General features: G+C 37.2%; 1 protein-coding gene across 1 annotated transcript; it reads right to left on the bottom strand.

The window, feature by feature from the left end:
- Positions 1 to 2,131: 2,131 nt before the first annotated feature.
- On the bottom strand, positions 2,132 to 22,170 carry LOC124543535 (tyrosine-protein phosphatase non-receptor type 14). Its single transcript, XM_047121760.1, has 9 exons — positions 21,244 to 22,170; positions 19,733 to 19,899; positions 19,124 to 19,328; positions 7,970 to 8,115; positions 6,340 to 7,849; positions 5,269 to 5,493; positions 4,514 to 4,841; positions 3,931 to 4,076; positions 2,132 to 3,103 (listed from the first exon to the last, which is right to left on the bottom strand). The coding sequence occupies exons 1-9, from the start codon at positions 21,874 to 21,876 to the stop codon at positions 2,975 to 2,977; spliced, it is 3,489 nt and encodes a 1,162-aa protein (XP_046977716.1). The 5' UTR covers positions 21,877 to 22,170; the 3' UTR covers positions 2,132 to 2,974.
- Positions 22,171 to 22,607: the final 437 nt, after the last annotated feature.

Raw genomic sequence — 22,607 nt, 5'->3', positions numbered from 1 at the left:
GTTACAATGACAAAAACGCTGAAACAATCCCCTTAAAGACTCTAAGAGGTCAACTTATAACTTTTTAAGTTAAGTTATCGTTCTCTGGCTTACTAGTTAAATGCTAAGCAAACGCTGCACATACTTAACCATCCGTCTTATCCTTGCATATAACATATTATGTAGTAATAAATTGATGTTGTAATAATTTGTTTATAATTAATTTGAAAAACATCATATTCGAAATAAATATAAATTTTCATAGAATATACACATATTTTTTTAAATAATTTGACACATTAAATACAATGCATGTTATTTTTATTAATTATTTTTTTTTACAATATTATAACGTGTTATAAAATATAAAGGCACACAGTTAGTGATATGGTTCAGATAATAATATTAGCAAGTATTATTTGCTTCAGACTAAACTAAATCAATGTATCCGATTTTTGTTTTTTTCAAGTCTCATATTGAAAAGTCAAAAATAATTTCGATTAAAAATTTTATTGTACAAATTCTACTATCCTCTCGAATAGCAATTTTGTATTTAAATTCGTTTCAGATTTTTCAAACATGTTTACCAATAATATGTATATGAAAAATGAATTAAGTTGTTGTGTTGAAAAATTTTCTAGTCACAAAAATAATCTAATATTTTTTAACAATATGATATAGACTTTGGACGTTTTAGAGAAACATCATATTTATAAATATAAGGCACACATCACGATACTTAATACTTTAACGTTACGAACTACACAAGGGTTCAAAAACAAACAATTACATTTAAATATACAAATCGATTAGTAAGTTTAAATACAAAAATATACAAAAAAAAAAGAAAAACTAGAAGGTGGAAGGCGCGTGTCAGTCGTTTATATATATATATCTGTGCAGTACTTTTTATAATTACATAAACCCATGCCAATTAGGAAAACACATCTCGTACTATCTCTCTCGCAATATAACTGTTTCAGACGCACTTTGTGCGGCAATTAGTTCAACATTTATCTATAACGAAATTACAACCCGTTAGATTTTATTCAACGGTTCATTTCAGGTCAAAGTATTATCTCTTCCAGACATACTTCATCATTGAATAAGTGAAATTGAAATTATTAGATTTTCAGTAATTACAAGTATCATCAAATTAATTATCAACACCAAAACAAACTCAAATTAATCTATACTACAAATACACAAACAGTATTAGTAATTTTATTTATGAATCCACTATAACAGTAATTTCAAAAATGTAATGTTTCTGCTAACCATACTAACAGAAATCTTTTTCGCCATTGATAAAGATTTCCATAATTGGCACGCGTTATGACACTAAACTTTATTGTGCAAATAAAATAACGGTGGAACTGTAATTTTGAGCAAAACCATAAAGAATAAGATTTTTTTTGTATTGTTATTTATTTTTTAATTTTGAGCATAAATAATAAACTTATGGTCTACTGTTGTCATTTGCCTGTAATGTAACACTCACTATGATCTTGTTATGAGAAGGAAAAATATGAAACAATTTGTTTTGGGGCAATTTTTGCTCATGTGAATTTGGAGCCATGTTTTAAATTAAATAATGGTACATCGGTTAATATTAATAAAAAACATAGGTAACATTTTATTTCATGAAAGAAGACTTGGAGATTTCTCTTTAAGAGAGCAATGGGTGAAGTTTATTTAAGCTTTTTCAGTACTAAATCAGACCGAGAAGCTAGTATCAGTATAAATATTATAAATGATGTGAAGGCAGGCTTTCACGCAGACTGTGATAGATATAGATATGATAGTACCGCCGGATATGAGACTCGTCTAATATCCGGCGGTTTACAGAACGTTCCCTGATTGAATGGACAATGTAACCTTGAAAAGGTGAAAACGATAAGAATACAGTAGAATTTACATTGATATTAAATCTTCCAGCTATGACGTCATTGCTAAAGATCAAAAACCGTCTGGTATCATGGTTTTTATTATGATTATACCCCAACACTATTCCACTTGAGCAGAGTCGGATTTAAAGGTCTGGAGGCCCCGGGCCACAAAGCAGTGGGGGCCCTAGACACACATAAGCGTGAACAACCTTATAATTATATTATCATGAATTAATTACTTTTTTATTTCAATCAGTAAGCTATGATTTATTTACTTGTATCGGTAACTTTTAAAATATTAAATAATAACATTATTATAATTTGACTATATCTCGGTATTTGTTAACTTGCTGAAAACTGTGGCCCCCACTAATGTGGAGGCCCCAGGGCAGTTGCCCCGGTTGCCTTCCCCTAAATACAGCCCTGCACATGAGTAGTCACTAGTGAGTTAAGTTTTATACATAATTATATATCAATCAAGAATTATTTGTTGTGCATTATATAGCAAAGATATATGCGTATCCATATTTGTTTCTTTACTTCAGCTGCGGTTGGAATATGGTGTAGGAATGACCAACGGAAAGCATTCTCTCAGCAAAGAATTATTTAGAGAGCAAATATTTCATCATCACATACTATGCATTATACATGAAATATAGTATATTGGTTAGAAAAGTAATACTGGCTTTTTCTTTTTTTTTTAAAGTACATTAGTTGTCGCCTGCGGCATTGCTCATATTTTAGGGGTTGGTCAGGTGTTCGGTATAAAAATACCAAAGTTAATCACATTCGATTTCGTATATTTATGTATCTAAGTTAATAAGTTAAAACTTAGATACATAAATATACTGAATATTAAATAAATATATATGTATCTATATTTAATTTCAGATGGAGTAATTTTCTATGTAGATTTCCAAGTGTATTGATAGGTGTAATAAATGAGTGTTACATTACAAGCAGGTATGGGCACGATGTTAACATTGTATAATTTTAACAAGTCTAAACCATTTCCGGTGTAATAAGTTCATGTAATACTCTATAAAGGCACTTCGTATCGCTCTATTCGAAATAAGATCTGTTCTGAGTTGTGACTTACGGTGTCCTCATATGAGACGCGACTGCTTCAGGTACTGGAGCAAAATCTGGTGCAGGAACTTATACTGGTGGACGTTCTCTATCAGGTTCGCTCTCTGCTGGTGTAGCAGGCCGATCGTTCGAGGAATGTCCAGTTCCTATGAGGAAAAAAAAAACTTTAATAAACATAAATTCTATTCGTATTGTGTTTTTGACGACCTCCGTGGTCGAGTGGTGTGTACACCGGTTTTCATGGGTACGCCACTCCGAGGTCCCGGGTTCGATTCCCGGCCTAGTCGATGTAGATTACCATTAGTTTTCTATGTTGTCTCGGGTCTGGGTGTTTGTGGTACCGTCGTTACTTCTGATTTCCATAACACAAGTGCTTCAGCTACTTACATTGGGATCAGAGTAATGTATGTGATGTTGTCTAATATTTATTATTTATTTATTTATTAAATGTGTACGCTGCGTAGGCTTTAAGCTGGATGGCTCGATGACTTGAAGAAGATGGAAGAGGATCACAACTATATCGAAGACACGTGTTTACTTGGAAATCAGGAGTGCAGCGGTGTGAAGGAATCAATACCAGATTTTTATAAGATAGCGGCGGGGGGGGGGGTGTGTCGGCACCTGGTTGAATCAATAATAAGATAGCGGGGGGGGGGGGGGGGGGGGCGTGGTGTGTCGGCACCTGGTTGAATCAATAATAAGATAGCGGGTATGAGGGGGGGGGGTCGTGGCGTGTCGGCACCTGGTTGAATCAATAATAAGATAGCGGGGGGGGGGAGTGGTGTGTGTGGGCGTGACCTGGGAATCAATACCAGATTTTCATAAGATAGCGGCGGGGGGGGGGCGTGGTGTGTGTCGGCACCTGGTTGAATCAATAATAAGATAGCGGGGGGGGGGAGTGGTGTGTGTGGGCGTGACCTGGGAATCAATACCAGATTTTCATAAGATAGCGGGGGGCGTGGTGTGTCGGCACCTGGTTGGTGTCGAGCACGTGCAGCAGCAGGTGAGCGGCCAGCGCGGGCCCGGCGCGTTCGCCGCACAGCGCCAGCGGGGCCGCCGCCAGCGCGCCGCCCGCCGACGCCTCCGCCTCGCTCAGACCGTTCACCTCCGACAGGAAGTCTGTCAAGCAGCGCGACCAGAGCTCAGGTTATACATAAGCCTAGCTACTCCTTCATTATAGACAACACATAATTGTTTTTTTTTTATACTTTTTTCAAGTGAGCTTTTATAAGCACTTTTGAATCATCATTTAACAATTAAGTGAAGCTACCACCGGTTCGGAAAGTAGATTCTACCAAGAAGAACCAGCAAGAAACTCAGTGGTTACTCTTTTTCAATATTTAAAAAAAATACAGTCGTGTCAGTTAATACAATTATTTAAATGAATATATCCTGCCTGGAAGTCAACAGGTCAAGAGGTTTGATCGTTTTAGCAAATACACACCTGTATAAATTTACTAGCCCTTTAGGCTTAAATGTATACGATTACAAGTAATTGGACCGATTCGGAGTGAATGTCGTCACCGTTTACAACTCAATGACCCGTCTCGCCTCACCCAGGAAGCCGGCGAGGTCTGGGGGCGCGTGCGCGTGCGGCGGCCAGGCGCTGTAGTGCACGTGCCACAGCGTGCGCGTGCGCGCGGCGCGGCGCAGGCGCACGCGCACGGAGCCGCCCCACGGCGCGCGCGACCAGCGCCCGCACGACACCTGGAAGGGCCCGCAGTCGGCGGCGCGCGCGTCGGGCGGCAGGTAGCGCGGCGCGCCGCCCACCAGCGCCAGCACGCGCGCGCCCACCTGCCACACGCACTCCCACAGCGGCGCCGCCAGCTCCGCGCCGCCCGCCCGCACCCACACGTAGAACCGCTGCGAGCTGCCCACCGTCATCTGCCCGCAGACGAGCCGCGTGTCGGAATGAACTCATCCAAAATATATGTAAGCTTTGTGTTAGTAGTTAGTAATTAATAGTTGAGTCGAAGGAGGTTGACTCAGTAAAAGAGATATTATATTTTTTTTAATGACATAGGAAGTGTCAATTAATTTTAAAATATTGATTTAAGACATTCATGTTATAAAAGTATTTATTTTTATTAATTAATGTTCATCTGGTCTCTGTTGTTTTAAAATTAAAGCAAGAACATTGCAATTGTCGCTTCTCTATTTTAGGTTTGTAATACTCAGCTTTTATTATTGTATTTTTTTTAATTGTAAAATTTATTTGTTACTAACAAAATTAAAATCTATTTTAGATGAATCAAATTGCTTAATTTGAAAAACCCATCACCCTTATATATATTCAAAGTATATGACTGACGGTGACGTGCGACGCGTTGATGTAGCCGTGCGGGTTGGTGGGCGTGGGCTGCAGGCGCACGCGGTTGTCCTCGTAGGGGATGTTGTCGACGCTGTAGCCGTTGAGCGCGGCGTACTGCGGCAGCAGCGCCGTGCGGTACTCCGCGTCCCCCTCGCGCCCCTTGGGGATTTGCTCGAAGGCGAAGGCGAGCTGCTCGTCCGACATTTTGCGTTCTAGTAGTTGGCACTGCAAGTGGACGAGGCACACTGAGACACGAAACTACCGACTTTCTTGCAGTTCAGCAAAATAAACAAATGGACAGCCAGGAATTAATAATAGCCAGTAATTATCAAGGTCCGCTCATAATACACATTTCAATTAACAATAATTCGCATAGAGCTGCAAATGTTTACCATTACAAATCACATACCAAGACATCACTAATCTGCTAAAAATTAGAGGCACAATTAGTTGTTTTGTGTTTGTTGTAGTTTTATCATAATCGGTGGCTGTTATCATAAAAAATGGGGTTAGACAAAAATTGTAGATCTTGCAGTTAAGAGCCACCGTTTCTAATATATCACCATTTGTAACATCGTAAATAACAATATACATGACAATGCATACATTTGACTTGGGTTTGGGGTTTGCTGGTAGCTTATACGAAACATGTATATAAGTATAGAAACTCCATTTTAAAATTAAAATAAGTACGAGTTATTGTATTAGTAAGTTTTTGACAACAGTAACAGTCAAGAGTATTTTATACCGATGGATCGATTTCCTGCATGAATTATTGTTAAATAATGAATGTAAAGTGCGTCGCTGGTTTGAATGCGTGATTGGTATTTATGAATCACGATGAGGTGCGCGATGTTTGTTGATAAACTCCGCGCCAGACGCGATAGCGTTTATGTCATTATAATAATAAGATACACACGTCTATAATATATTTATAATATTGTTTTTTTGACGCCGACGAGTTCTTTAAAAAGGAAAGCAATTTCCATTAAAAAAATTGACAACTACTTTATGACGTTTGATTAGTTTTTCTGCAAAATCATTGTTTAAAGGAGTATGTTTAAAACTCACCAAAGTTTCTTTGGTAATACTCGGAGGTAGGGGCTGGAACTTGGGGAGGCCGGTCGACCACCTGTGCTTGTTGGCCGGCTGGCCCGCTTTGGCGCGGTCCCTGCCGAGCGTCGCACTCTTCACCTCCACCGTCTTGTGCCCCCTGCCCATGAACATGCCCCAGCGCCTCCTCTTCTTCTCCTTAGTGATGTTCGCCTTGCTGCCCTCGAGTTCGATGCTAGTGCTGTAGGTCGAGTTCACGATGGAACTCGATAGAGCACTGTCGGCCGACGTGTCTCCGGGCCGCACGTCGGGCACGCTTATCGACGTCACGTTGTCCACCGACTTGCTGATCGTGTTGTTGTTGGACAGCTTGTGCGTCGACAGGCTCTGGTAGGGCGTCTCGTCGTAGTCCCTGTCGTCCTTCAACGAGACCCTCTCCAATTCGTGCGAGACGTTCTGAGTCGAGTCCGCCTCGGGTATCGACCGGGTCGACAGAGTGGTCTCCCGAGGCACGCTCGATTCCCTGACGCCCTTTATGATTTGCGCGTTAACGTAGTGACTGTCGTTATCTATTCTAGTGACGTAGTTGGTCACGTTGACGTTCGGCGTGAGGTTGCCGTTGTTGTGTATGGCGGGGTGGCTGCCGTTGCGCTCGTTGAGGCGAGCGATCTCGTCGGTGGTCGTCAGACTCTGAGCGCGCTCTCTCATCGTCAGCTTCCCGTGTTCGTTCTGCCAGGGTAGTGGCACGTTTTCGTATATCGGCTCCTGAGCCTCGCTGTGTTTCATTTGCTGAGGCAGCACCAAGTGCCTCTGGTAGGATATTCGTCTCATCGGCATCGAGTACATTATGTTTCCTCTCTCGTCGTAGACCTTCTGTATGTTGTCCGATATGTGATGAGGATCGATAATGATGTGAGGGTTGGGCTCCAGGACGGATGTGAGATTGTTGTAGGTACCGTGCGTAGCGGGGAGGATATTCGGCCGGCCATAGTTGACTACGTTGTGGCCTGCGGGGTTGACGTATCCTAGGTATTGTCTATTTAAAGCTGTTCGCGTTGAAACTAGATCAGGACTAGATCCGGAGACGTGGGAGTTGATGTAGCCCCTGTGATAATTCAGGGCTTGACTGGCTACGGCTAGATCTGGAGTCGAATTAGACGCTAGGCCGTTGGACGGGTATGGCGGCGGTGGCTTATATACATTCACATAGTGCATCGCATGATCAGTTTGTACGTTGGGGTTGACGGCCATGGGATAGTTTCCCACAAACTTAAGGCCGTAAGCGTAGTCGTCTGTGGCCGCAACCCCTTGATTAACGGAAACCGTATGTCTGGTGACATCAGGGTAGTGAACCCTGTGGATATCAGGGTGAGAGCCATACACCAGGGGCTGTGCACTTGTGTTTAGGAGTTGGGAATGTGCGTGATGATTCTGATATCGAAGTTGGGCTTCTGCTCTTTGTTGCTGATATTTTTGTTGGATTGCAGTTTCATAGTCAGGTGCTGGGCGATAGGAGGGAAGAAGTGCTCTGCAATGAAAAATATAATCAATTAAACTACACACCCATAAAACAATACATTAACAATCTTCTCTAATCTTACAAAATTTTAAGGCCTTTAAGAGCAATTCTATTTAATTCAATCATTACCTGTTTCTGGGCTGGGGCCGATGTTCTGCCAATTCTAGGCAGGAGGTCGAATGTGCTCGATGCGCTGCTGTCAAAGGCTCCAAGCGAGACGTGCTGCCTACTTCCCGGACGTCGAGCTCTTCGCGACTTTCTGATAGACCATGCTCCTAGGACAACGGAAGACGTACTATACTATACGATATCTACCTGATACAAATTCGAACCTGGCGGGTATTTTAACTGAGACTAATTATGCAAGGGTTATTATTATAAACAAATGTCCTCAATTTCAACCATATTTCCTCAAACGGTAAGTGTGTACGACTCAATGGCGAAGGCGCGCCTCTTCACGTAAAATTATTATTCGCGTGCATTAGCATGACTGACGCTTGTGCTCATAGCATGTCTTTGTGTGCGTGAGACAAATAAAAGTAAGGACAGCAAAAAAATACATTTTTTGTTGTTATACTTCTGTATGTGGTGTGGTGCGTTTTCGTACGTTTAAACTGCCGCGACATATGCTACCTGTTAAACACATTACATACAAGTTTTAACAACGATCATACCTCGTCATTATTTTTCCTGACAACGAAGTCGTAATAAATTAATCAATGATCGCGTTTGAAACTCTTATATAATAATGGAAAGTGAAGGTAATTACTATTTATTAATTAAATTAGTTATATGATATAAAACATTGACACATCGTTATTTTTGTAATCTACACTGATGAATTAATGATGAGATACAATTCTAAAACTTTGTTACTAAAGATGTACTAAGCTACATTATTACCGGGCCATATCATTACATGGCATAAAACAAATTCGCTTATCACTGTCTGTCTCTATGTATGCTTAGGTCTTTAAATTTACGCAACGGAGTTTGATGCGGTTGTTTAAAGAGATAGAGTGATTTGAGAGGAAGGTTTTTGTACAGAATACATGGACAATATATTAAAGAAACACTGATAATTTTAGTAGTGTTTAATAAATAATCAAGACTTTCACCCATTGAAAGAAGTACTTTACAAAATGCGTAAACCACTGAGATCCAGTGTCGTCTCTGCGTCGACAATCACAGGATCTAAGGCGACACATCTCAGATGACACTTTACAGAGGCCTGCCACCGGTAAAGTGATAGGATAGAATAGGTTCTTTATTTTATTACTAAAGCTGAGATGGCCCAGTGGTTAGAACGCGTGCATCTTAACCGATGATTGCGGGTTCAAACCCAGGCAAGCACCGCTATATATATGTGCTTAATTTGTGTTTATAATTCATCTTATGCTCGACGGTAAAGGAAAACATCGCGAGGAAACCTGCATGTGTCTAATTTCATCGAAATTCTGCCATATGTGTATTCCACCAACCCGCATTGGAACAGCGTGGTGGAATATGTTCTAAACCCTCTCCTTAATAGGAGAGGATGCCTTATCTCAGCAGTGGGAAATGTACAGGCTGTTACTTTACTTTACGTGACTTTATTCGGCCGCGGTTTTGCTCGCGTTTTAGGGGTTGCTTATCATGTGTTTGGCAAAAAAGTAGCCTTTGTTATTTCTTGGAGTTAATCTCCAGTTAGCTGCATAACAAATTTCATCGAATTCGGTTCGTTGGTTTGGTAGTTAAAGAGCGACAGACATACAGAGTTACTTACACATTTATGCTATAAAATATATAAATATATTATTATATGTATTATAAATGTGTGCAAAACCATGCGCCAAATATACGTATAAATAGTAAGAAGGAATCGATCGGTGTTTATCACAATTATAATACAGAGATACGAGTATTACTATCGAGTTTGACGAACTGCATTAACCAGCACGCTATCCACGCCGTTTACAAATACTAGCATGTTTGGACGATAATTTAAATTTCCATCGTGCCTTCCTATTTAGCGATAAAGACGTTTTTTATACGAAACTATGCGGCGAACAGAACTGCCGACGCTATCTGATTAAGCATGCGATACACGACACACCCCTGACTGATGATTTCATTAGACTACAATCTATTTGTTTAATGATTTATGTTTTCATCGACGGTTCTAACGATGATAAAAGACCATTTTTACGGCGAACAAATAAGTAAGTATCCAAATAATTCTGGTTGATGTTACACTTTGGGAATGAAACGCATAATTTCATGTAGGCAGAGTCGGATTTAAAGGTCTGGAGGCCCCGGGACACAAAGCAGTGGGGGCCCTAGACAAACAGAAGCATGAACAACACTTATAATTTTATTATTATGAATTAATTAGTTTTGTTTTTATTCAAACAGTAAGCTATGATTTATTTACTTGTATCGGTAACTTTTAAAATATTTAGTAGTAATATTGTTATAATTTGACTATATCTCTGTATTTGTTAACTTGCTGAAAACTGTGGCCCCCACTATTGTGGAGGCCCCAGGGCAGTTGCCCCGGCTGCCCTCTCCTAAATACGGCCCTGCATGTAGGTATACATAGGTTTGGCCATGGGGTGCAATGGAGCAGGTGTCTCACCCGATGGGAAGTGACTATCGCCGGTTATGAGCATCTGCAATATCGGCAAGCAGGTGCATTTTCGACCTTTAAGATATGAGTATACTCTGTGTACCATTGAGTTTATTACTCTTAAATCAGAATGATTTTTTATTCCAAACGTTTTTCTTGTAAGCATTTTTATCCGATCAATTAATATTTCGATTATTGGATGTTAATTTGACTAAATTTGCAATAGCCAATCAGAAGCGTTCACCAATCACAGCGACGACTTGATGATAGATGAGAACGGCTGGATAAAGACAGGCACTCGGGTTTGAGCGCCCAATGAGGACACAACCAAAAAGTTTTATAATATACATATATTAAAATAGTGAAAGTAATTGCAGAGTTTAATTGACTGACCTAAGACCCTTTTAATAAGCACATACCTACTTGAGTTAGCATATTACAGATATACTAGTAACCTCGGCTTCAGTCGCGTTCGAGAAGTGGATGGGTGCATGATATAGGTTTAAGGTGCCCTGTAACTTTTTTATAAAAACAAGACACAGTAAAACAAGCTGTATAAAAAAATTCATGACGTTCTTTAGAGTAGCTTAGAAATGAAAGTTTTATAAAAAACAAACTGACTTTCGTATTTTTAATATCAGTAAGGACTAAGTAATGTTCACGCGTTTGAACATATTTATCACTGAAGGTTATAAGGCTATAGGCTAAATATCTTAACGCCACGAATCTAACTAGTGCAGCAGTAATCATAAAACTTAAGAGATATTTCGAACTGCACTTGTATAGTACGGCACAACTTAGACGAAACATCGGCAAAATTCGTAAAACCGATCACATCCGAATTAAGTGACTTCAAAATCATCCAATTTATTTCTTTTGCGAAAATCATCTTTACGCGAACTTAATAATTTGTTATGTCAAATAACCAGACTTTTTATTTGTCGATGCTACATTCAAGTTTTGTCAATTATTTTGAATATGACCTATTAATATAAAGTGGTTGAATCTAGGCACGAATGCTGAAATATGAGGTTTATTATTCAACTAAATGATATAATTATAATTAAATAACTATGAAGTTCTAATCATTAATCTCATTTTAACCGTAATTCATTATCCATAGTATATTTCAACTACAACTCATAAACAACTTTGATATTGAATTGATGGGTTTGGTTGAATTGATGGGATTGATGGGTCACTCATTCATTTAATTCAACAGGTTTTATGGATGAAAAAAACGCCGTTTAATATTAAGAACTCATCAATGCTGTTTATATGGCTTTTTTCTGTTATGGTTGGACTAGAGTATACACAATAATAATTCTAAACGCAGAACTTTAGCTATTTATAATCGAGCGATATCGCCTTGTTTGATCAAACATTTAGTTTATTTTCAAATGAAACACGTCATGCAGACACGGACCGAATAGCAAATGAATAAAATATATAAAAATATCATCTACCTTGTTGACGAAAACACATATTTGCTATTAATTTGCGCTATTTGTTAAATGAATGCTTATGAAGGAAGAGCGACGAGAACACGCTATGCTAAGTATAGTCATAACTTTGTAACTTCAATTTAACTTTTTACTATCTAACAGTGGTCAATAACTACTATGTAATGGAGGAAACAATTTTATTATTATGTTTATGGTATATGTTGGCGGACGAGCATATAGGGCATCTCATGATACGCGGTAAAAAATATTAACCATTCCTTACATCGTCAATGTGCCACCAACCTTGGGACCTAAGATATTATGCCACGTTTGCTGGTCACTCGCCCTTCAACAATACTGATTATTTGACGGTAGAATAACCGATGAGTGGGTGGTACCTACCCAGACGGGCTTGCACAAAGCCCTACCACTAAGTAAGTATTATTTAAAGTAAATATACGGACTGTCCAACGTTTCTATTTCTCTAATGTTTAGTGGTCGCCGTCGTCCATAGAAAATGGGGCTGTAAGAAAGATTAACAAAAACTTGCATTTTCCATGAGCCGGATATCTTAGGAACTAATATTTTATAACAAAAAACATAATTGTGTCTGTTATGCTGCCTCAGAGTAGGTCGTAGGATATGTGATAATTAATTCGTACTTACCTAATTATTATATTAGGTGGGCTTGTACCAAGTAAACATACAAACTCTAATAGTTGTTATTGTTTACTACTGGCATTACTAATTAATAAAGTACTACTAAATACTAAATATTAATACTAATTACCAGATTATTGGTCACGCGGTGTCGCAGTTTTTCAATCTAAAATAAAGCACTCATTTTTATATGTATCATTAAACCTGAAAACATGGTTTTTGGGAAATTTAAAATAAAACATTAAAGGTCATTTTTCAAAAGTACGATTTTGGCACTTAAGATTCTTTTCCTTTCCACAGACGATACATGAATAAATAGATGTAGGATAACTTCAAAACGGGATTAAGGGGTATACAGGCAAATTGTCCTAAGTCACAGATATGAAGGCATGATGCTTGTGTTTATTATCGTATTGGCGTTGCCACGGTTTCAACGGCGATGTGAAGACTTCATTGTTATTGAACTTCACACGACATTGTTAGTGGTACCATTTTAATTGAGCCTCAATTGCTGTACAGACCAGAACCTGATCTGCTTGTCAGTCGGCAATGCGAAAGATCAATCATGACCTCTTGGGATTTTTTCACAATTTTATCTTTTGGTACAAGGGTGAATTGGAATATTATTGATGTACTCGTTTTACACAATACTCCCGACTATCTTTGTAATAAAACCTCAGACCGTCACTTTCGAAGCCACTAATTAAACATTTATAAATTGATGAACAAACAAAAAAACATAATTTAAAAATAAGTGCAAGGCCTTTTATATACTCTTTTGCAGTTCTATTAAGGAGAGGGTTGGGAACGTATTCCAACAGGCTTTTGCAATGGGGGTTGATGGAATGCACATGTGGCAGAATTTTGATGAAATTAGACACATGCAGGTTTCCTCACGTTGTTTTCCTCCAGCGCCGAGCACGAGATGAATTATAAACACAAATTAAGGACATGAATGTTCAGTGGTGCTTGCCTGGAATTGAACTCGAAAGCATCGGTTAAGATGCACGCGTTCTAACCACTAGGCACAGCTCTCTCAGTTACTTATAATTACTTAATTTGATAATCCATGTCCGAGGTTCGACATCCATGATCAAAGAGCTCAGTAAGTGGAATTTATCTCAAGACAACCGTGAGCGCGTCGTGTGTACTGTACACAATGATCAATTAACTTGCTTAAAGCCGATTCATATCAACAATTAACAATAAATTAGAAACTGCCATGATTAATTTCGATAAAAACTTGTCGAGTTTCTTTTAGCGGTAATTCTCAGCTTCGAGATTTCTTTGTTCCAACTCACTGATTGTTTTTTAACAATTAATTTTATAACTAGCTTTATTTGTGTTAGTATAATCACTTTATATGTTATATGATCTTGACCGATTATGATCACAATGATCATAAGCCAGTGTGGGCACAATTATAAGAGCACTGTCTAACTCCTCACCTTCAAAATAATCAGTACCTTGTCTATTGAGAATTTTTCAACTGATGATGCACCCAAAATCTTTTAATGGTCAAACGCGTATTTTAAACCTTGGGTCTGGACCTTAAGATTTGCTGCCTTCTAAGTCTAGACTCGACTGGAGTGTCGAGACAATAACCAATGTTTAAAATTAGGAAATCTACTTCAATCATCCTCTTATGAAGATTCAGGTAATTCTAAACATTTAGAGGAAATCTCGTCGGGCATAAATCTTAATTATGTCTTAATCTCAAACCGTTCTTCTCAAAAAAATAACCCAGTCGTGGGACATATACAGAGTGTTACATTACTTTTAGCTTTATTAACTAATACCATCGTAAATATCGAGTTTAACCAGTAGCCTTGACGAATCCTAAACTACAAGTGTTATTTGAAATATCAATGACAAAATATCGAATATTTAGTGTTCGTAAAGTTATCATTAAATCGAAATCAAAATTCCAATCAGTATTTTCGCTATCGCCGCGGAACCGGGTCAAGGGTGCTCTGATTTGAAGCCATTCTATTTCTCACTGGGCTTCCTAAAATTAGATCATCGAATTAATTACTGTGAATTAAATGTTTAAACCTGATATCAGTAGTTTGGCATACATTGTCTCCGACTACAATTACGTCAAACTATATATAGCCATTTAAATATTTACTAGCTTTGACCGCAACCTTGCCCGCCTTTGCTTATAACAAAAAAATATTATGGTAGCCTAAGTTACTCCCTATTATGTATATATATATATATCTGCCAGTGAAAGTCTCGTCAAAATCGGTCCAGCCGTTCCAGAGATTAGCCGAAAAATGTTATTATGGTATATGTGTCGTGTATAAATACATATGCATTGAGTAAATAAGGGCTATTTTAATATTACAAACAGACACTCCAATTTTATTACATGTATAGATAAATTAGAATCCTGGCACAAATTGTATCCGACGAGAATTACGTCAAACTATATATTTTTTAAAGAAGGAAAAAAAAATAGAAACCTGCTACTTGGCTAAAACCTCCATGAAGGTTGTAAGCTTATTTCACACTTATCTAAAGAGTATTTGCATCTCTTAGATACAAAACAAGTGACAGATCATTCTCAATTCCTAATGTTACTTGGATATCGCGATCTATGTAAGAGTTACAAATTCCGGTTACAGCGCCATTCTGGCCACAAATGTTGGAATGTTATTGTTAATTCGTTTGTAACGTTAAAGCGATTACATAGTGTTAAGCTATTATAAAATATAAGGATATATCAGGTATATATTAATCGTTAAATCCTTACTTAATATAATTAATGAAAGTCAGTTTGTTTTTTTACGCTTTTACGTATTAACCACTCGACCGATTATAATTAAATATTATATATATAATATTTTAGATGCTTATACGTAATTTCGTATCAGCATATACAATATAGCGAATATTTTCAATCTCCGAGTAACTTTTGCCGAAAGTATCTTTGTAGGATCATCTTTAAAAATAAAATAATTCTTGCTTAAAATAATATTACAGTGTCCAAGAATTATTATTAAAAAACATTTAAAGAGGTCTTTAAACGCAGTATAGTTAAACCTAATAGAGTAGAGATAATAATCAATTGTTTCATTTAAAAGTTTGATGATAGCTCTCAGCATATTTTATTATTGTAATTAATTTGTTGGTTTATTAATTATTAAATTTTCGTCTCATGCTTTACCATGGGTGATTGTTTTGATAAACATAACCTATCTTTGTACCTACGAATAATGAAAATCACAATTTCCAATTATTAAAAAACAACGTCAAGGACAATGATATTCTAATAAACAGATATGTTATACCCATAGTAAACAACAGAAAAAAGTGTGCCGCGCCGGGGACCGTTTATTTTACATTTCGTTACAAGTAAAATAGGATAGCTTGATAAAAACAATAAGTAAAAGGGATAACTAGATGTTTTAATTACGCAAAACGTATTACTACGTAATTATGATGTACTATAACGTATTACTACGTAAAACGACTAGAGGCAAACGTCCCAATTAGGACGTTTTCTAGTCTTCACTTTTTGCGCGTTAATAACATATTATCTGTTTACTACAACATAATTGTCACCTACCGAAATTGCTTGAATATTTGTTACTTAAATTGATATGCACCGTCAAAAACATAATCAAATCAACGTAATACGATGTATTGTCTCATTTTACTGCCATTAATATTAATTATACAAAATCGTTGCGGCAGAGCCCGCACTTCGTCACTTGACCGTAACGGCCGCTGGGAACGGCTAATTAATATGACACGTTCGCAGAAGTTTTCACATTTGATTCATATATCACACGTATAATACTATTACGTTGCACCGGTTATCGAGAAGCTATGTGGAAACCGGCTGTCATGGTATGGACATATTATGGGGAATGAGGGCTATGCTGTAAGGAAGGTCTTGAGCATGGATGTGGATGGATAAATGGTAGCTTTACTTAAGTGTAAAATGACGATTCAAAAGTGCTTGTAAAAGCCTACTTGAATAAAGTTTATTTTGATTTGATAGAGGGTGAGGACGCCCAAAGAAACGATGGATAGATTGTGTGAAAGACGATATGGTTAGAAAGAATATTACTAGTGAGATGACGTCCGACAGAGAAGTATGGCAGGAGAAGACATGCTGCGCCGACCACAAATAAAATTGTGATAAGGGCGGATGATGATGATGACTATTACGCTGACTTCCATGCAGGCCATATTATATACGTATAATTGTATTTAAATAACATAACTTTCTAAATATAAGTTGGAATAGATTAACTAATGAGCTGTATGCCGGTTCTTGGTAGTATCTACATTCCGAACCGGTGGTAGCTTCACTTAATATACTTGTTAAATGACGATTCAAAGCCTACTTTTTAAAAGTATGTTTTGTTATCGTGTGATCCGTTATAACTTGAAAACATCTATGATTAATGTTTCACGGTCATTTATTAGTAGACTTAACTTTTTACCATGCATGTTTGTACCAGGAAAGTACGTTGTTGATCTCGTATTCAAATAGGATTTAGCAATAATTATAAAAAATACTTTAATTTTAAATGAATGTAATTCATATTTGCCAATGGTAACGATTGTTAAGTGTTATAACAACTAGTAAGAAACTTGGTAGTTACTCTTTTCCGACAGTTATTTACGTAGATTATTAAATATAATAATCGAACGATTACTTATGAAACCGCATGGAAATCAACGAATACTCTTTCCACCCTTTTTTATCCTTTACATAATATTTTTCTTAACATGCTATTTAAATTGGCATAGCTGAAAGTTTGAGCAATTTCATTATAAAACCGAACACCTTGCTCAATGAAGGCTTGCTAATAAAAAAGCGGATTTCACGGATCCGGGTTAAATCCCGGTAAGTATACAACAACAATAGCCTGTAAATTCCCACTGCTGGGCTAAAGGCCTCCTCTCCCTTTAAGGAGAAGGTTAGGAACATATTCCACCACACTGTTCCAATGCTGGTTGGTGGAATACACATGTGGCAGAATTTCTATGAAATTTGTCACATGCAGGTTTCCTCACGATGTTTTCCTTCACCGCTGAGCACGAGATGAATTATTAAAACAAATTAAGCACACGAATCGGCGGTGCTTGCCTGGGTTTGAACCCGCTGGGCCATCTCGACTTATTAATTTTAAATTAACTATTGAGAGAGAGTTAAATTATCTAGTTTTTATCTATACTAATAGTGTAAATGTGAAAGTAACTCTGTCCGTCGATCTTGAACTACCAACCACTACTACAATGAAATTTGTTATGGAGAAAACTTGAACTCCAAAGAAGGACATAGGCTACTTTTTTTCCTAACACGTGACAACCAGTTATATTATACATCTATGTTACATTAGAATTAAAAAATCTTTCGTATACTTAAGTGAATACTAATTGCTTCACGTGGTTTATCCCGCAAAAGAAGTTCTCGCTTTCGTAAAGTACAACGCCAATGAAAAGGAAGAAAGGTTGAAGCGCTAAAACTACACTTTTGGGGTGGACTTCCAATGTCCATCAAATGGTAAATGGACAGCGCTACCCAAATCCCAATAATCCAATTTTTAATCCAAGTTTCATTTACGGTTAATAAAATTAATTTATAGATAAGACTTTCTTATAGATACTTCAGTAATCTTTATACATCTACATATATTTCCGAACCTTCTAAGCTGGTGTCATTGATACCTTCGAAATAACGCCTAACAAAAAGCACTTTTTTAAAATTATCAATGGATAATTTTAATAATATTATACGTATCATTTTATAGCAAGCAACCGACTCCCAATTTATCCAATACGAAACCGTTGAAATTTATTGCAAGTTTATGTTAATGGGCGGAATAATTCCGAGGCCCGTTACTGTATCAATAAAACATATCGTATTCTTTCTATTTATTATATATTCGTCCTCAAAGCCGCACGCTATCACGAAATACTTAATTGTTTCGACCAAACGATGTTTTTTTATGTGATAGATATGTGAGGCTCACCTGATGGAAAGTGACTACCACCACCCATGGACATTTCTAACAACGGTGGGCTTGCAGGTGCATTGCCGGCTTTTAAGAAAGGAGTACGCTCTTTTTTTGAAGGTTTCCATGTCGTATAGGTTCGGAAAAGCTAGTTCCAGAAAGTGGTTGTGCGAGGCAGAAAATTTCTTAGAAATCGCGCTGTTGTGGATTTTCGGAGATTAAGGTGGATGTTTATTTGAGTCTGAGTCGAGATAGCCCAGTGGTTAGAACGCATGCATCTTAACCGATGATTGCGGGTTCAAGCCCAGGCAAGCTCCGCTGTTTCATGTGCTTAATTTGTCTTTATATTTCATCTCGGTGAAGGAAAACATCGTGAGGAAACCTGCATGTGACAAATTTCATAGAAATTCTGACACATGTGCATTCCACCAACCCGCACTGGAACAGCGTGGTGGAATATGTTCCAAACCTTCTCCTCAAAGGGAGAGGAGGCCTTTAGCCCAGCAGTGGGAATTTACAGGCTGTTGTTGTTGTTGTTTATTTAACGAGTTGATGATCTTGAAATAAAATATTTTTGTCTGTGGTCACTTACTTGGAACTTAGGTCGGTGTTCATCGACAGAGACGCTGAGAGCCTCCTGGTGCTTCATGTAGAAGGTGTGCTGATGCACGCACATCCGCCACACGTACTTCCCATCCTCGGGGCTCGGCAGCGTGAAGGTCACGGACTCCCCTTGCTTCTGACATTCGATGCTGAAGGTGCGCTTGTGATTGATAACGTTCGTGATGTCCATCCACCTGGCATAACATATTTCTAACAGTTCTATGCTAATGATTGAGGAATTATGTTTTAATAAGCTATTCACGCTATAGCTCAAACGAGGTGGAATGATTTCATGGAACATGTATGTATATACGTATGTATTTATGACTTTGGGTTTCTTAATCCACAATACCTATTAAATTACATAATCCCACGTTACACTGGCTGTAAATGAAGGTGTTTATTTAGGGCAGTCGTAATTTTTATTATTAAAGTAAAAAAATACCATTAATCTTACCTATTTCTGGCTATATTTAATAAATATTAAATTCCTTAAATTGTGCCTAATTTCTCGTATTTCAATGACATAATTTTTGAGCATCTCTTTCTGTTGAGCTGAATTTAAGTATAGCCTGTCATCTATACAGTCTAAACTTACCTGTAAAAGTGAGGCGTATCACTTGTATCAGTGAGTACCCTGATGCCAGTGAGCGAGATGGCGATAGTAACCTCGCTCTGGTCCCGTTTATCTCGCGCCATGAACATCTCCTGCCCGTATCCACGTAACTGCTGACATGTCATGATGAAACCTTCTTCCGCTTGAGCCTATTTGAAAGAATGTTTAATGTTTAAAAACTTTTTCTTAATAAGGCAAATTCACTTATATGAGAATGGTATGATAAATGTAATAATAAAAATATTCGTCTTATAGGTACTTAAGTAACGGAATAGAATATAATTAAATTGCAACAAAAGTGGGTATTCTCTAAAATATATTTTGAGATTTGAGACTTGAATCCGTTAACAGAGTTTTCATTTTTTTATATAAGATGATAATTTGTTATAAAGTTGTGCTCCGTCCAAAGTAATATTCTTTTTGTGAATGTTTACAAATATGTTCTTCAGTATTCTATAACAATAGAAAAAGTAATACTGTTTCTATTTATATATTTTTATAAGTAGGGAAAACTTCCAGGAAATTCAACAGTTACACCAACATTTCTATTTAACATCCACTATATTCAAGTAGGCTTTTTCAATCACTTTTAATCATCATATAACTAACTATATTAACTGAAGAAGCTACTCTACCAAGAAGAATTGGCAAGAAACTCAGTAGTTACTCTTTTTTCAACATTTAAAAATACAAAGTTGTGTTTGTTAAACACAATTATATATGTATGTAATATACCCTACTTGGACATCAACTAGTATTAACTCTATGCTTTTTATCATCTATATAATCAATCTGGTATTGAATAATATGCCTTAGTTACTGGAGTATTTTTTACAAATTAAAAAAGAAAAGGCAAAGTTAAATATGTCTGTGGGATTTTATTATAGGACTCATAAAGGATTTATTGACTTTTGAACTTATATATCCTGCCTGAAAGTTAACTATTATTAACTCCATGCTTTTTTACCAAAAATATAAATTAAAATATTGATTTGTTTCTTCAGTTAAAGTATTATAATGTGAATACAAATCAATGATTATGTAAAGTGTATTTCTAACGTAGCAGGAACAAATATTTACTATAATATAACAGATAATCACACACTATCTGTAATGTGTATTTACTTAAGTATTTAAATGAAATTATAAACCATCAATAACTTGGGAATTATGCATTTTTTTCAAATACCTACAATAATATCTGTATAAATTGATTTTATATTAAAATATCCTTCAATCCACTTTCAGTTCCCATTCAGACACTTATATACATAGGTATTGTAAGATAATGGGTGTAATTAGACTTAGTATTGGAATGTCTTGGTTGTTTAATTGTATATCTGTAATTAAATCAAAATTTACCTTTTTATATAATTACTTGTGTTATATTATGGTATTAATTGATATATTATTTTTTATTCCAAAACTATTTGGAATAAAGATTTATATAAACAGGTAAATAAAGATTAATCTATATAAAATGTATCACTGACCTGTGACATGTTGTGTAAAGACATGTGATGTTGAATCACAGCCGCCGTAAGCCACTCCAGCCTTCCGGTTTCAGCCAGCGTACTTCCATCAATTATCTGACCTCCATCCAGCATTTGCTTCGGAAATGTCAGCAGGTTTTTTAAATACTCTACAGTGTGACGTTCCCTGTCATGATTGCCATATTCCGCCTGTCGGCTGTACGACGCGAGCACCACTGCCTGTTGACAGTCGCAAATGATACGACCCTCCACTAAGTCATTTTTTAACTGAAGAAAGTAGTGGTAGCGGGTAACTTCATCCGTGATCAAACTCGTGCCAGATATCACGTAATACATAACACGCAGATACAGCTGGTGGGATGAAGCGAACTTGTCCAATTGGAGCTTCAACGGTCGATCCAACTGCACCCATCGCGGCTGTTGACTTCGATTTATGTATCGGAGACCGAAGAACTCTGGCTGGTTTATAGCCTGCCGCTGACACACGTTGTCGAGACACTCCTGCCCCGTGCTGTCAACAGACAGCGTGCAGTCTGCGACACCACCGTCCAATAGCTCGACGCTTATTACGAAGAGACTCTTCGATGCAACATTGTACTGCCGCGTCTTTTTCAACTTCAGCTTGAAAGGCATCTTCCAACGTTACCCGGCCCCGATTCGCAATAACATCACGAAACAAACGTTACGTTATACATTTATGGCACAAGAATGTAGGAAACGATGCATCCGTTACGCGCGCCACATACTTATGCGGTTCCGATTTAAAATTTCAGTATATCAACTAAGCTAGTATATTTCTAAAAACTATTCTGGCAGTGCGACGCGGTGTGGATTTCAGTGGAAAGCGATAAAATATGCCAAGTAAACACATCACAAAACGACATACCAAAATCACAATATTGCGGCCATCATATATGACAGCTGACATTTGACGACTTTTCGTGTTGCTATATACAAACGAGTACACAATATTTTTGTGTTTTAAAAATTGCTACAGCTTTTGTTGTGAATATTAAATTTATATATTTTATTAATAGTGTGACATCATTAATTTAATAACAGATTTTATAATGTTGACATTTTACATTATCTAGTTTACTGTGAACAATCTCACAAGTGACTAAAACTATTTTCTATTAATACATAACGAAGATAGGTCATCATCCCGTTCAAATGAGATAAGTATTTTGCCTTAATAATTTCAATTTATTTAAAATTCGTTATATTTCATTTTTTTGCCTACACTACTTAATTAATTCAGGGGATCAGGGGATCTTCAACACATTTAAAAAAAATGAAAGTTGAAAAGAATTCAAGAAGTTGCTCCATAGGGGATAAGAATGAAAGAAAAATACTTACACTGC

The sequence above is a fragment of the Vanessa cardui genome, chromosome 3 (genome assembly GCF_905220365.1).
Source record: "Vanessa cardui chromosome 3, ilVanCard2.1, whole genome shotgun sequence".
Taxonomy (NCBI): domain Eukaryota; kingdom Metazoa; phylum Arthropoda; class Insecta; order Lepidoptera; family Nymphalidae; genus Vanessa; species Vanessa cardui.
The sequence above is the reverse complement of the archived record's forward strand: the minus strand, read 5'-3'. Positions and strand labels throughout refer to the sequence as shown.